At 32.9% G+C, this 15,621-nt stretch overlaps 1 protein-coding gene across 2 annotated transcripts in view; it reads left to right on the forward strand.

Annotated features, from left to right (window-relative positions):
• Positions 1-15,621, forward strand: part of LOC143247483 (dihydrolipoyllysine-residue succinyltransferase component of 2-oxoglutarate dehydrogenase complex, mitochondrial-like) — a 129,192-nt gene that overhangs the window by 72,957 nt on the left and 40,614 nt on the right. For both annotated transcript variants that reach the window (XM_076495701.1, XM_076495700.1), the window contains exons 7-9: positions 210-318; positions 6,337-6,602; positions 8,265-8,362. In XM_076495701.1, the coding sequence (XP_076351816.1) occupies positions 210-318; positions 6,337-6,602; positions 8,265-8,362 (473 nt within the window). The remainder of the gene's footprint in view (positions 1-209; positions 319-6,336; positions 6,603-8,264; positions 8,363-15,621) is intronic.

Raw genomic sequence — 15,621 nt, forward strand, 5'->3', positions numbered from 1 at the left:
GTACAAAACTGATGTTGTGTATTGGATATTCTTGTGGAATAATACTTCTGGTGCCATTTCTGCATTCCTACAGTGAGAAGTTTGTTACTCTCTAGTTTCTGCAACATAAAATTGTTTATAATATTCAAATAATTAGAGATTTGTAAATTTAAAACATGGGAGAATTGGAGAATAATTAAAGTTTCAACACTTTTGTTGTTATACTAAAGACATCTGTCCCAATACATGCCCCGGCTGCAGGAGTTATAGAAGAAATACTGGTTGAAGATGGTGCTACTGTGCAACCTGGCAAAGCAATTCTTAAGCTTAGACTTACAGGTTTGTTTAGGTTCTTGTATGTTTTCATGTACTTTTTGAGGCAAATATATTTAAAATTAAATACAGATTGATACTTTCTAACTATGCGGAGTATTGTACACTAAGTTTCAGTTTGTAACTGTTAATTTTTATTTATTTATTTTTATCAGTGCTGTACCACTAGCAACATTAACTGTAACTGAGTTTTCTTAGTAATCTTGTTTAGTTTTAGAATTATTACTTAAAGCACATGTGTTCATAGAAATACATTTACCCTTGGTTGTACAGCAGTTGGACATTACTTGAGGTGCTAGTGAGGTGAGTGTAATTACACAGTATTGCATGGTCTGTTGTATATTGCAGGTTACAACACTGGTATGCGTATTAGCATTTATTTAACACTCCTACGAAGAGACGTTTCTAGTCCTGATTTCTCCAAGCCTGTTCCCCTGGCTGTGGTTTCGCTAGATAGTAGATAGGGACAGTGGGAATCTCGTTAATCCATTCATTAATGGATTTAAATGGCAATTTCATTTAAATACAAAATTATTAGCCTAATATTAATAACCTTTCAAGTTGCTCTGGGGCCTATTAGGCCCCACTTTTCGTAGGAGTGTTAACTACATGTAGGAAACGTTGATTACACAATTATCAGTGTATGTAGTTGGATTTCAATTTTCACAACTTTCTGAATGTTAGATTTTATTTTAAATTCAATGTTCCAAGATTTACCCTTCATTACAAAAGAGACTGTTGAAGAGGGAAACATGGTTACATGATTTTAAAATAGTATGTCTTTAGCCTCATAAATTGTTCTTTTCTGCATTAAAATTCCAGAAAATGTTACTCATGAAAATGTTTTGCTTATCAAGAAGTGACTGCTTTTCCTAACACTGTCTTCTCAACACCCCTTTATCTTCTCTAATTAGAAACATGATTCCATTGGTTTCTATGCATGATTTTTAAATCATATTTTTAGTAAGCCTAATTAATGAAACTTACGTCATGTTTAGGACAAAAAAAACAGTTAAGAATTTTTAACACGGTTTTTTGTATAACTGATTATTTTTATGATGTTCTTGGACAACTAAAAACCTGTGCATTGAAGTTATATTACAGTATTGACAGTTTTTACTAGTATTTATCATCAGTATAAATACTTATTGACTAGTGTGTTACTTTTATAAAACTTGTACTATTTCAAACAAGAAATTGGGTTAAGAAATTAGTAGTTATCATACTTTCTTGTTGTGCTTGTCTTAAGTCCCATATTTAAAAAGAAATATACCTTTTTACATTTTACCAGGTAATATTGAGTTTATATTATGATGTTGTTTCATACATGTTCTGGATTTTTTATAACCCTCTCATTACAGGTATATTTCTCTTTCTCTCTCTCTCTCTCTCTCCCCCCCCCCATAGGTCCTTTATTTCTAGACCTAGCATGGCCAGGTGGTTAAGGCACTGATCTCGTAAACCTGAGGGTTGCGGATTCAAATCCTTGTAACACCAAACATGTTCACCCTTTCAGCTGTGGGGGCATTATAATGTGACAGTCAATCCCACTATTCATTGGTAAAGGAGTAGCCCAAGAGTTGGCTGTGGATGGTTATGACTAGTTGTCTTCCCTCTAGTCTTACACTGTTGAATTAGGGATGGCTAGTGCAGATAGCTCTCATGTAGCTTTGCACAAAATTCAAGAAACAAACAAACCTTTCTAAGTCTCTGGCATCTAGGAAGGAGATACATCGATCTTTACAAGTCTTTTGCCAATTATATTTCTCTGCTTTGCAGTTGATTGTAATTTCATAATTTGTTTTGGCCTATCAGGCCTGCAAGTGTTATATGATCCACTTTACCTCCTTTTGTAGTGATCTTGCATGTATTTTCTTTAGGATCCTTCATTTTCTCTTTCATCTCCCTATTTCCTGTTTTCCTAGAGATGGATTCCCAAATATCCATTTTGCATATTTTGATCTTTACAAATGAGGTGTCTTCTGAGTTACATCTCAGCAGGTTCTGCTTGTTTGTTTTTTGCTGGCCATTTCATATATCCAGTGGGGGACTTTTTATGGGCCAATATTCAGACCTCTCCCACTGCTTTTCTCTCTCACATTCCTTACATGCTCAGGTAGCTTTCTTCTGGTGGTTTTTCCTTGCCCATAGCTGTTTCTAACAACATCTACTGGATCATAAGGAGGAGGGACTACTTTTGTGCAATCTTCCTCTATATTTTCCAGAGTCCCTTGCATCTTGTTTTCACTGGAATCCACTTTGTGTCAAGTGTTATCAGAACAGATGTGCTTCTCTCAATCCAGTTCTTCACTTGCAACTGATTTAATTATTACTACTTGTCAAAACAAGCTCTACGTAAATGAGGTGTTCCATAAAACCATCTAGGCACTTACCAAAAGGTATTACTATATTATCATGGATCACCATTCATGGTTTTTTATGAGTAAAGCTAAAGTAGATTCTGCCTGTCCCTACTGATTGTCAGGTTGAATGAATGAGGGTTTTGTTTGCTTTTAAAAATTTAGAGAACTTGGTTCACCTATTGCACTGTTTCTCAGGGTTCCCCAGTGCACATCCTCCACCACCAGATTCTAGTAGTACTAATGGGGCTAGGTATTCTTTACCACACCCATTTTCCAGTCACAAGGGTGTGGATAGAGACTTTTCCTCTAGAGTGTATTCTTCCACTCTTGGAAAAAAAAATGAAGTTGGGAGCCTTCCTACTTAGGCCCCTAAATGTTTTTTCCAGATGACAGTAAGAGTGGTACCAGTCTCCATGAGAACCTACTCTTAATTCCAATTCAGGTTTCACACAAATTCAACACTGGGGTGCATGGCTCTTTTCTTTAATTGCTGTTGGTTTTGTATATTGTTCATAGAATGAGGTCTGCTATTTCCTCATAATTAAAAATGTGAAATGGTCCCATCCTCGGTCCTTTGTTGAGCACAGGATCCACTTCTTGCCCCTGTATTCCAAAGACATGCAGAATATTCCTTAACCACTTTGTTGGGTAGTGAGAATGAGTGTTCATAATTCTAGACTAGATGAGTTCTGTTCCTTTTACTCTAGTAAGGCATACACACTCCCATTATTTTGAGTCTTGTGTGTTGCCTTTTAGACTTCTTCAGGTGAAGAAGAAAGTTTGTCCATTTTAATGTTGCATACTTACTCATTGGAGATTATGGTGGTGTGAAATGCATCACTTTGTGGCTACAGGTTAGAATCCAACCAAAAATATATATGTTTATAACACTGTGGTCTGATAGCTCTAGCAATCAACATAAGATATTGGGACCAAGAACCCTTAATTCCACCATTGAGTAGCAGAACCTTGGCTATCTGGTTGGGGCAGGCCTATAATGAGAGCTCAAGTACTATTTCACACTTGATACAGGAACTCAGCTCTGGGTGAAGAGCATACAGTTACGACAGAAAGTGTTCATACCCCTGCGTCCCGAGTGGTTTTTTGCTCATAACTTAAAAAAGTATCATGATTAGACTAATATTAGGTTGAGGAATAATTCGTGAGCATTTTTAAATAATTTCATTCAAGCATTACATGCAAGACTATACAATACTTTAATGCATGAACACATTACACCCAAAACATTTATTATGATACTTTATTTCATGTAATACCTAGGTATATAGTATGCATTGTTTTAAACGAAATTGCAAGAAATTAAATGCGAAAAGCAGATGGTGTCGAAAATGCTCGATTTTGTCCACTTGACATTCCATTTAATGAGCTGAAAATGAAAGCAAAAATTAAAGACATATGAAAATCAAACACACCATCTATTAGAGCAAAAAATTATTTACCAAATGACATGAAATATTTTGCGAAAGCGTTTCATTTATGAATATATTTTTTAACTTGAGAAAACGCTCACGAATTATTCCTCAACCCAATAGATGTATAATATATTGTAAATATTATACTAACACATCTACATAAATATTTTAAATAAATTAAATGACAAACTGTTTATAAACAAATAACCAAAAATAGGAGGAGCAGAAAGTGTTCATACATTTCAGAACATGTGAAAAAAACTGATATTCCCATAAAAATTTTGTTTAGTTTGGTGGATAAACTACATTATACCATTCCACAACTAGACACTGGGTTCATAATTATTGGAATTTAGCCAGCAAAAAGGTTTACTTCCGGCAATTTAGCGCCGTCTCTGTCATTATCTGCTTGGTCATCATGGCGAACAGGAAACAACTGCGCAGTGATTTAAAAAACTGAATTATTGTAAAATACAAGTCTCGTGTGTCTTTTTTCAGCATTGCTACACAACTTAATGTGCTGAAATCTACTGTTCAAAGCATAATTGCCAGGTTTAAGGTTACAAGATCAACTGCTAACCTCCCTCATTCCAGATGTCCCACCAAAATTCCAGAGAGAACCAAGAGGAAGGTTCTCAGAGCAGTTAGTAGGAACCCTCGTTTAACACATAATGACATACAGAAACTGGTAAGGGAAACTGGGGTTGAAGTAAGCACCACTACAGTTACGATCATGTTACACTCTTCTGGGTTCAAAGCATGCTGTTCTCGGTGAACTCCATATTTAAAGTCTGTTCGTTTAGAAGCACGATTGAAGTATGCAAGAAAGCATGTAGATAAACCCTTTACCTATTGGAAGAGTATTCTTTGGTCAGACAAAGCTAAAATCGAGCTTTTCGGCCACAGTGATGTTCACTATATTTTCCATTATAAGGGGGAAATTTGATATTTTTAAGATGAAAAAAAGTATTTTTAATCTTAACATATATATCACTTTTCACACAGAATATTCAAAACAAACACTCAGTATATTCCTGGACAAATCTTTATTTTAGTTTATTAAAAGTACATCACTAAAAAATATGATTTTTCATATGTGAAAGACTTGTGACGTTAATTGAAAGATTGCCAGATTTTGTGAAGTTATTGTACACGCTATATTGAAATTTAGAAGTATTAAATCTGTAAAGACTTAAAATGACTACAAACAAGTTGCATGTTCAGCCAATTTGATCAAGTCCGTGTTGAGAAAGTTAAGCAATATTAATTTATTTAAAAAAGGAACAAGTTTGTCACAAATACATCAGTTGAAAATCTTTGTATAAGGCTTAAAACTTGCTATAAATCACAATTTTCATGTGAAAAGGAAATGTACTAAGTATTTTTAAATATCCTTTCATTTTGTGTGTCATGTTAAAATGCTTGATTTTAAAATGCATTTTCATTTCTTATACTCATTTTAGTTAAAATATAGATATATGTGATTTGTCCTTGACACTTACTAAAATGTGAAGAATAATCCATATGAATATATTTTACTTTTTCACCTAATTTTTTGTTACTTCTCTTAGTAAGTCTCAAACTGTAAAACATAATGCATGTTTTTGGATGGGAAGCTGATGTCTGTTTAATTGTGACAGGTCTGGTCTCAGTCTAATACATTATCCATAAGTATTTTGTTCTAAGGGAAAACAATAGATATTTTTCACTCAAATTTGTTGTACGTTGAAATAAAATTCTAAATAATTCAGATAATAATAATAACGATATTAAGTGCCTATAAATTTTGCAACCAAAACTTTGGTGCTCTTAAATGTTATTATCACTACTTAGTTAATAGTATCGTCATCTCTCTCTAATCACTACTGAATCTTCTTGGTTAATAGTATCTATTGTCATATCTCTCTAATCTTGTTGTTTACTAATATCTACTGTTGTATCTATCCAGATGCTACTGAGTCTTGTTGGTTACTAGTTATCTACTATTATCTTTTTTGCACAGTATATCCATCATGAAATGTGTTTCATAAAGATAAAATCCATTAGCACATGCTTAAAGCCCATGGATATTTTTGTCCTGGTTAATTGAAAGTAAAAATAAGTTTATCAAATCAACTAAAGTATGTTTAAGATGAAATAACTGTTTTTATAAAGATGAATGCTTGGAGTACCTCCATCTATATATTATGATATAAAGCAGGTAACTGAAAGAAAAAAAAAATTATTAGGAGCAGGAGCACCTGCAGTGAAAACAGAAGAGGCTCCAGTAAGTGAAAAATTATCAGAAGAAGATGCTAAGCCTGTTAAAGAAGTATCTGCAGCTCAGCCCATCTCAGCAGGACCTATACCTACTGTACCTCCACCACCTCCTCCGAGGCCTTCAGAGCCGATGGCTTCCGTTCCACCTTCAACTCCTCAACCCCCTTCATTGAAACCTGCTGATGTTCCATCTGTTTCTTCTGGCATTGTGCAAGGAGCCAGAACTGAACAGCGGGTAAAATTTTATTTTCATAGGTACTCTTCAAATGTGTCAAATACATTATTAAGAGTTAAAAAAAAACACGTAAACCAATGTTTTTTTGCACAGAAAAAGTTAGATTCTTTACTATTAGTTAATCTTTCACTGTACCAAAAATGTCTGTTTTTTTTGTTTACTCATAATATAGTAGCACAGTGTGCCTGAAATGACGTTATGTGCTATATACAGTCTCTTTTTTTTTATTTTAAACTGACACATGTAACATGAGCAGGTTATTTAAAAATAAGAACCTCAACTTAAACAAAATATCAGCTAAAATAATAAATCCACACAATGTTAAAATAAGTCTACAGTTAAAAACATTTTAATTAAGGCCAATCTATGACTACTAAAAAGTCGACTATACATGTTTTAACATTATAATGTCATCTTCAGAAGTGAGTTGCCAAATATAATCGTGTCTTATATATGGTTTTATGCAGGGATGTTTTAGTAAAGGTCACTCACCCCACATTTTTGTGTAAATATTTGCTGGCCCTTCATATCTATTTAATAATACTTTATCTTTTTTTATATTTAATTATTTTGAAGGATTTGCAAATATTATAAGCTGTAATACTTTTGTTGAGCTTATATTACAGGTCTTCCCACAATATTATGTCATGTTTTTCATGTGTGTGTTCTCGTATGTTTTTGGTATGTTCTTTATGCTGCATTAAATGATGTTTTATATTATATTTAGTCTGTCTAACATAAATATATCCACATTCATATTCAGTTGTACAGAAATTCCTGTTTTACCATTAACTATATGTTATCTTTAGTATTAGCTAAAATATGCTTTATCTTATTATTTGGTTTAAGTATAGGATAAAATATTTAAGGTTTTCTAAACACTTTAAATAAATTATTAATTCGACCTTGAATATATGATGAAATTAAAACTTCTTTTTGAATGTCTTCATAACTAGGTTTTAAAATAATACTTTTATTAGTCATTGCTGCATTAGTGAATTTCTTTACAGCTCTGTCTTCAATATTTGATTAAATCCTTTTTCAGCTGCTATAAATTTGTTTAGTAATAATTCATTTTTTGTCTTTTTGTTTGGTATATATCTTCAAAATTCTGTTGAAATTAGTGTTAAAATGCAGAAATTTGTGTAATCTGATATAACATGATTCATGTCGTGAAAGCATAAGAACAGAAAAGGTTTCTGATAAATAGATGTTTCCAGATTATCTTGTAAATTCCTTTTTACCTGTATGTCTAGAAAAGGCAAGGTATTATTTTTTTTCAAGGTCATACGTAAATTCTGTAGATAGTTCTATATTTAAATAGCATGCTAACTTGAATGGTGGCTTATTACATACCTCCACACCAAGAGGTAAATTCATACGTAAATTGTGTAGATAGTTCTATATTTAAATAGCATGCTAACTTGAATGGTGCCTTATTACATACCTCCACACCAAAAATGTGTTATCTGCACATCTTGTCCAAATATGAGATTTACAGTTTATACCATAATATTAATTAAATGTTGTTTGATTAAATAAACATTTACTCTTGGGTAAGTACTCAGTGGTCAGTTAGAAATGACTAGTGCAAAATTTTACAACAAACATATATGTGCAGATAATTTTCAGGACGTTTTTTTCATCTGTTTATTTTGACAGGTAAAAATGAATCGAATGCGACAGAGAATTGCTCAACGATTAAAAGATGCCCAGAACACGTATGCTATGCTGACAACTTTTAATGAAATAGATATGACGTAAGTACGAAATAAAGATATGACAGTTACCATGATGTCATGTTAAGATTTTTAAATATTTGTCTTGTTAACAGAAAAGGCTCGTCAGAGAAAAGGAATTGTCCTTTAAAAAAATGAAAACAAAATATGAACGATGATGAGTGTATGTATATACATTCATTTCATTTGTATAATTTTTTGCAAATTTTTATTGCAAATAAGAATTCATTGTGATTGACTGTGTAGAACCACTATGGTACTGTTGCCTTGGATATCTCTCTCCATTTAATTATTTCTTACATCAGCAGACATAGTTGTTTTTACAGAATTGTCTGGTCTTGAAATTTTTATGAATATATGTGTATTTCTTTGTCTGTATATTCAGTGCAAAATTCAGTTTTCAAAATATACGTCTATAAAAGAAAGTGTTAGGAGTATTATTCACATACTTATGAAAAGCTATTTTTTAGAGAACATAGTGGAATTTTCCTCTGGTGATTATAACACGTTTACTAAAAAATATTGATCAGAGTAAACCACCTGTATAGATTGGAATCAAAAACCAGTCTATAATATGCTATTCATCCTTGTAACAGTTAGAATGCATCAACTCTTGAGAAGGCACCCTTGCTTCTAGCAGCATTTCTGGATTTAATCCCAATAATATTGTAGGAGTTTCAGCCAGCTTAAGAAATGTTGGTTCCTTCTAAATCTATATAACTAAGCTAAAAAACAGAATAGTCCTCATAATAAAATGATACAAATTAATATTGAATTCTAATCATAGCAAGCTGTCTAACTAGAGCATTACTGACAATTAACCTTGCAATCAATAAAGTTAATTAAATATGTTTTTAACATTTCTAATTGTAAATATCATAATGCCATTGTTTCATCAGTTGGGGATGCCCACAGTTTGTTATTTTTTACCCTTATCTCATTAGCATTTCACAAGATTTGAGTTAGCTCTAAATACATATTTCAATAACACCTATTCTCTCTTTATCCCAAGTAAAGGTTCTCTTCTCTACCCACCTGAGCATTAGTATGAATCTTAACTTACTTGCTCCAGCATTTATATTCCTCTATATTGCTCATAGCAATTTAAATCTTATGTTTATCCCCACCTGTGTCAACTCATTCCCTGTATGAAATCCATATATAAGCTCTTCATCAGTACTTCCAACACACTCTTTGAGATGGCAGAGCATTACAATAATGGGTTTAATACTTGCTGCAGGTTTCTCTTACATGTTGTATCATTTCAATTACACATACACTTTTAATAATTTTTTTTACCCATTTTATTGGGTGATGAGAATATTGTATATTTTTTTTAATTTCAAGTTTAAAAAATTCTGAAACATTTTGGGTGAGAATTCTCAGATATGGGGTGTTCTAGTGTTGCCTGGGTCTCAGGGGATAGCTCCCTTTCTATTGAAGATATCCAATTCCTCACATACACAGAGGTGGCATCTTACATGAGGTCTGATGTTTCTTCTCCTATAGGCTTACAGGCTAAGCTTGTGGGGAAATTTGGTGGGATGAGGAAAGTCTTGGACTCTTTATTTTTTATAGTTTCTTTCTTGGCATAGATAGCTAATTAGAAGCCTTGGATGGACATCCCACCTCCTGCATCGTTGTTTTTGCAACTAGCACATTAAATTTGCAATATGTTTACTTTTATCCTCCTTTGTAGGGTGATAATTCGGTCAGCCAATTACCTAAGTCTTTCATCATTTCCAGACATTGCTGCATGTGCTCAGAGATTTACAAATCAATTGAGAGAGGCTGTTGCCATGATTTGCCTTCCCTGTTTATTGGATCAGCATGCCTTAGCTTTCCATCATGTGGAGGACCCATATTTAGATTCTCAGATGTTGGATCCTTATCTTATGCTTTGGGGTTCTATGCCTTATGCATGTATTCTTTTTAACCTACTTTACTAGTGTAATAAAGGTATGAAATTATGATCTCTTTTTAGTCTCTTGGTTGGTTTGTTGTTGGGATCGTTTTAAGAGAGATGTCTTACTTGAGGGTGTTCAACATTCTTCTTCAACCCTTAGAAAAGTGAGAAGCTCTTTTTCTCAGACATTTGATTTTTGCATGTACTCCAGATTCCATGGAATCTCAAACAGGTGTAGTTCATTTCCTTTTTCTTTTCTTTTAAACTGGAATCCTTTGTTTCACAGTCTTCTAATTGATGATTAATCAAATCAGATGGTTCAGGTCTGTATGGGAGACCCTCATGAACTGTTCAGGGTTGGCCCTTCATATTGCATCTCTTCCTCTTTTGTCTACCATAACTATTATTCCCCTCTCCAGCATTTTCTGCTCAAAGAGGTTGTAAAGTGTGCATATTATTCTCTCAAGAGATTTTACTCATGTTTGTTTGTAGTAACAAAGATGATGAGTAATTGGCAACCTGTCATTGACTTTTATTAGCATCAACTGTTTTCTCCAACCTCCTCGATTTATCATGGAATTGTTTCTTTCCCTTTAGTAGCACTTTGCACCTGATCTATGAATAATAACATATAATGTTTTCTTTTCTGTTTTGATGGCCCGGCACAGCCAGGTGGTTAAGGCATTCGACTCGCAATCCGAGAGTTGCAGGTTCAAATCCCGTCACACCAAACATGCTCACTCTTTCAGTTGTGAGGGTGAGGTGTTATAATGTGATGGTCATGCCCATTATTTGTTGGTAAAAGAGTTGACAGTGGGTGGTGATGACAAGCTGCCTTCCCTTTAGCCTTATACTGCTAAATTAGGGACAGCTAGTGTGATAGCACTCATGTAACTTTGTGCAATACATCTTTTCAGATTTCCATGTCACTTCACTCAGTGAGCATTCAGACTCATGTGAACGACTGGATTCTTCTCATTTCTTTCCACTACTTGGCACAGCTTCATACTTGAACTCTTTTATCCAAAGCTGAGAGAGCTGGATTTCTCATCCAAATGTAGACATCTATTTTTACTCCTATGTTATATCTTGCCAATGAAGGAGTATTTTTCACTTCACATCTCAGTTAGGCCTAACCTTCTCCTCTATGCCATTTTGAGCCATGGAATAAACCATTCTTTTAATACAGTCATCTCCTTCTTCACCAGTGTATGCAGCTCATTATCTTTTAAGGATGTGTGCATCCTTAGAATCACTCATTCCTTTTGGTTCCTTAGGACTCCTTACCTCCCCCACTGTAGACTTAGTCCATAGGACTGACCTCATAACCATTTGTACTCATTATAGTTTACATACTACTAATTTTTAAGATATTCAGTGCATCTTTACAAAATTTGATAGACTTCTAATGAACATTACAAGGCTTTTACACACAAAAAATATGATTTTTTAATGAAGTATTTTTACTAATATTTGTTGGAAACAGTATTGATTGTTGATTTTAAAACTTGTACGATAGAAATTGATCTTCATTTTAAGATTAAAAATAGTTTTCTTTGTCTGAAAAATCGCAAGTTTCATTTACATAATCTCTAAAACATCTTAAACACGTATACATTTTTTCTCAGTAAAACTTTATATTTTATCTGTTATTACATTTATTACTTGATTCTTCAGTCTGTAGACAAATCATCAAATATAATGAAAAGAAAAATTGTAAAATCAGAAATAAATTGACCAGCTGTGTCCTTTTTTTTTCATTATCAATAATGAGGTTTTCAAGTACATCCCCTGAGGATTTCAACTCTTAAACTTATTCCACAAATTTTCTGTTTCTTTTACATTTAACATCTGAAGCTGAAATCTATTGTAAATAAAGCTTATATCACTGACCATTGTTCCTCATGTAAAAAAAACAAAAAAAAACAAGGTAACAAGATTGCTATTAGAATATGTGAAAACGTTTATTATTTGTTTCAGCATTGTGCTGGTCCAATAAACATTGTACGTTCTAAGACTAACCAATCAATTTATATCACAGTTGTTTCAGTACTACTGCTCATCTGTTTGATATCTGTCGAATTTTGCAGCATAAATGTATGAAAGTGTTATTTTGACACTTATAAACCATGATGAAGACAAAACCCACTTGTAAAGAAAATTATATATTTAAAAATGGCTGGTATGAGTGGTGCTTTCTCTACCCACACCAGCCATTTTTAAATATATAACTTATAAAATTTACTACCCTCTTCTTTTAAAGTTTTCTAGTTTTGAATGTGATGTTAAATTTACCTCAGTTTATATATTTAAAATAACACATATGTAGTAGTCCTAACTATGTATTGGCTTACAAAATAGAAATGTAAGTATAATACAAGTATACTGAAAATTACAGTTCATTACATATGTATGTAAGCATACATATACATATTACTACTTACTCAAATGTTTTAATTTGTGGTTATATTTCTTAATACATGTATCCTTGTATTTCTCTTAATAGAGCATGGTTGTCCTTACCCACTCCTAGCTTCCAATACTGGGGTGGTGGACAGAGGTTTATTCTTCATGATTGATGATTGTACTCATTATTTCACTAAAGGAGAAGAGAGAAAAATTGGTTACCTTTCTACCAGTAAGCCTGTATGGTTTGTTTGTTTTTTTTTCCAGAGGTATAATGGGAACAGGGTCTGCATACACAGGAACCTTCTCATGATTCTGATTCTAAGATGACACTTTGCTATCCATTTGGGTTATGTGTGGCCCATTTTAGTGCTTTTCTTTATTTCAGTGATTGTGGAAGAGGATTCTCAATTATTGATTTCTATGCACAAAGCATCACTTCCTATGCTATTAGTTTAATTTAGTTTGTTCTACACCCTCCTTGTAATTCTAGAAGTAGGAAGTGTTACCTTGCCTCTCAGGTTTGGAAATTAGAATTTCAGTTCATAGTCCCAAACTTGGTTATCTGTTTCTTCAGGTTGAATGAAGTGTGGCAGGTCTCATAATTCCAAGTTCAGGTCATTGCATTTTGAGCTTCTACAGGTTTGAGTGAAGGTTCATCCTCTTTGGTATTGCTTGCCTTCTCTTCATAATTCTGATATGCCAAATTCTATAATTTTCAGATTAGGTTTCAGTAAAATCACATGACTAAACAAGACCATACAATACAGCAGCCTCATGCTTTAGCCACAACAGTTTGAACATCACTTTTGGTTCTGCAGCCACTGTAACTGGTTGGTCTTTACCTCCCTAGAATTGGATTTAATGTGGTCCAAGCATGTGTGTTCCAGAAGTAGGGCAGGCCCCACTGGTGTGCTATTGCTATGTCTTATTTTCACACACCTCTTTTTTATTTTTTCTATACAGATTCTTTGTGTATGTATGAACCTTGCCCTCACCAGCCTCTTCACCTTGTCAATGTAGGATTTTATCTAAAGTGTGAAAAGAGTCAAGTGTGTTTCAGAAGTTAACATGTTTCTATGTTTAAAATACATTTCTGATAATACTTACCTCAATCACACACTTTTGCTTTTCTTACCCTTGAAGTGACCAGTTTAGGATCTGTTAATTTGGATTGTCTCAAAAGGAAAATAGGAAGTAATAACAGACAGTTTATATATGAATCTGGTATAGTGGGCACATTGACATAAGTGCAGAGAATCACAAGATTTGAATCTCTATGGGCCATATAGTGGAGTATAAAGGGTGAAGCAAGTGAGGTAAGATTCATACCAATGCCTAGGTGAGTAGAGAAAAGATGCTTGCATTGGGATACAGCTGAAGTGTTAGAGGTTAGGTAAGCATCACTGGGGATACAGCTGAAGTGTTAGAGGTTAGGTAAGCATTACTGGAAATACATTTTTATACAGAAAAATGTTAACATTAAGCTGACAGTGTAAAACAAGGTTTATTATAATAAACGATACACTGAAATAAGATTAATGATATTCCATATACAAAGCAGTATAAATCAGTATTGTTACTGAAAGTATCAACAAATAAATAGTATACCTAATGTAGAGAACAGAAAAATGCTAACTGTCTGCTTGAAATACCATTATAGAAGAAAATTATTTAGAAAACATTGTTTACCTTGCTTATTTTCCCTGTTTCTCATTATCGATTCTTCTGTTCAAAGACATCTCTAGCCACCCTTAGAGTATAGCATAAGAAAAGAATGACATTTGGGCATGACAGTGGTACTATTTAAACTGTATAAAAGTTTCTGTGAATAATTCTCCAGTAGTACAACCAAAAACTGATGTTCGTGAAGATACAACAAATAAATAAATAAATTAAGAGAATTTCTAAACTGGTGGAAAATGTTAAATGTGATAAAAAGGAAATAACATACTAAATATCATACATGATGTATCTAAGAAGCATTACAACTTTAACAATAAAATTTATGCAGAACTGGTTACAGAAAGTAATAAATCGCATTAAATCTTCTATAAAACCCAAAAAGTCTCTATAAAGTGGGATGTTCAATAATAATGATAGAATGAAAAGATACAACAGTTGTTAATATAGCAAAAACAAATACTCATCAAAATGTAACTAAACCAATAATGGAATGTCATACAATGTATGGAACTGTTTATTGCCAATATTTTAACTGCTTCTATAAGTTAAGCTGAAGATAGATAAAATTAGTGGTGGTCAGTCTACTAAAGCTGTTCACTATCATTTTAAACAACATCTGAAAAAATTAATGTTCAGGTATGAAAGTTTTTAAAAAAGCGTGATTCTATAAAGTTTTTAAACTTATAATCTGCAACAAGAATATAGTTGATTTTTGTACATATTGAATGTATGTTGTGTTTAAAATACATTGGGATACATCAGTCATGAGATATATTCACAAAAGCTTATGATGAACAAATTCTGTCATATCTGGTAAACATTGTAACATAACTTTTCACTACAAATACACATATTCCAAGTAAATTTCAAATTTCAAAATTGAAAGTATCTATTTTACTGAAGACTAAACTTGAATGTTTGCTTAGTGACTCTAATTTCTAAATACTTTGCTTTGTTTTTAGTGCAAAAGCCTTTTCCTTGGGTGAGTTCTTACAGCTAGTGTTTAACAGATCTGTCTGGAAAACTTTGATAATTCACTATAAGAATATCATCTACATATCTGTAAGCGTGACAAACATGCAAAGCTTTACTGTAGTTTTTTCTAATAGTATATGTAATATACGAAAATTCTAGTTGGAATAAATACAAATCTGCAGCTTTTACTTCCAATTGGAATTCTCTTTATATGTTGACAACTATGCTGGCCAGACTGAATATACATTAAATTACAATCTGCAAGAGATCAAAAGAATTGTAAGAAAGTGGCCTAATGAAAAAGTTG

Source organism: Tachypleus tridentatus, chromosome 3 (genome assembly GCF_004210375.1).
Source record: "Tachypleus tridentatus isolate NWPU-2018 chromosome 3, ASM421037v1, whole genome shotgun sequence".
Taxonomy (NCBI): Eukaryota; Metazoa; Arthropoda; class Merostomata; order Xiphosura; family Limulidae; genus Tachypleus; species Tachypleus tridentatus.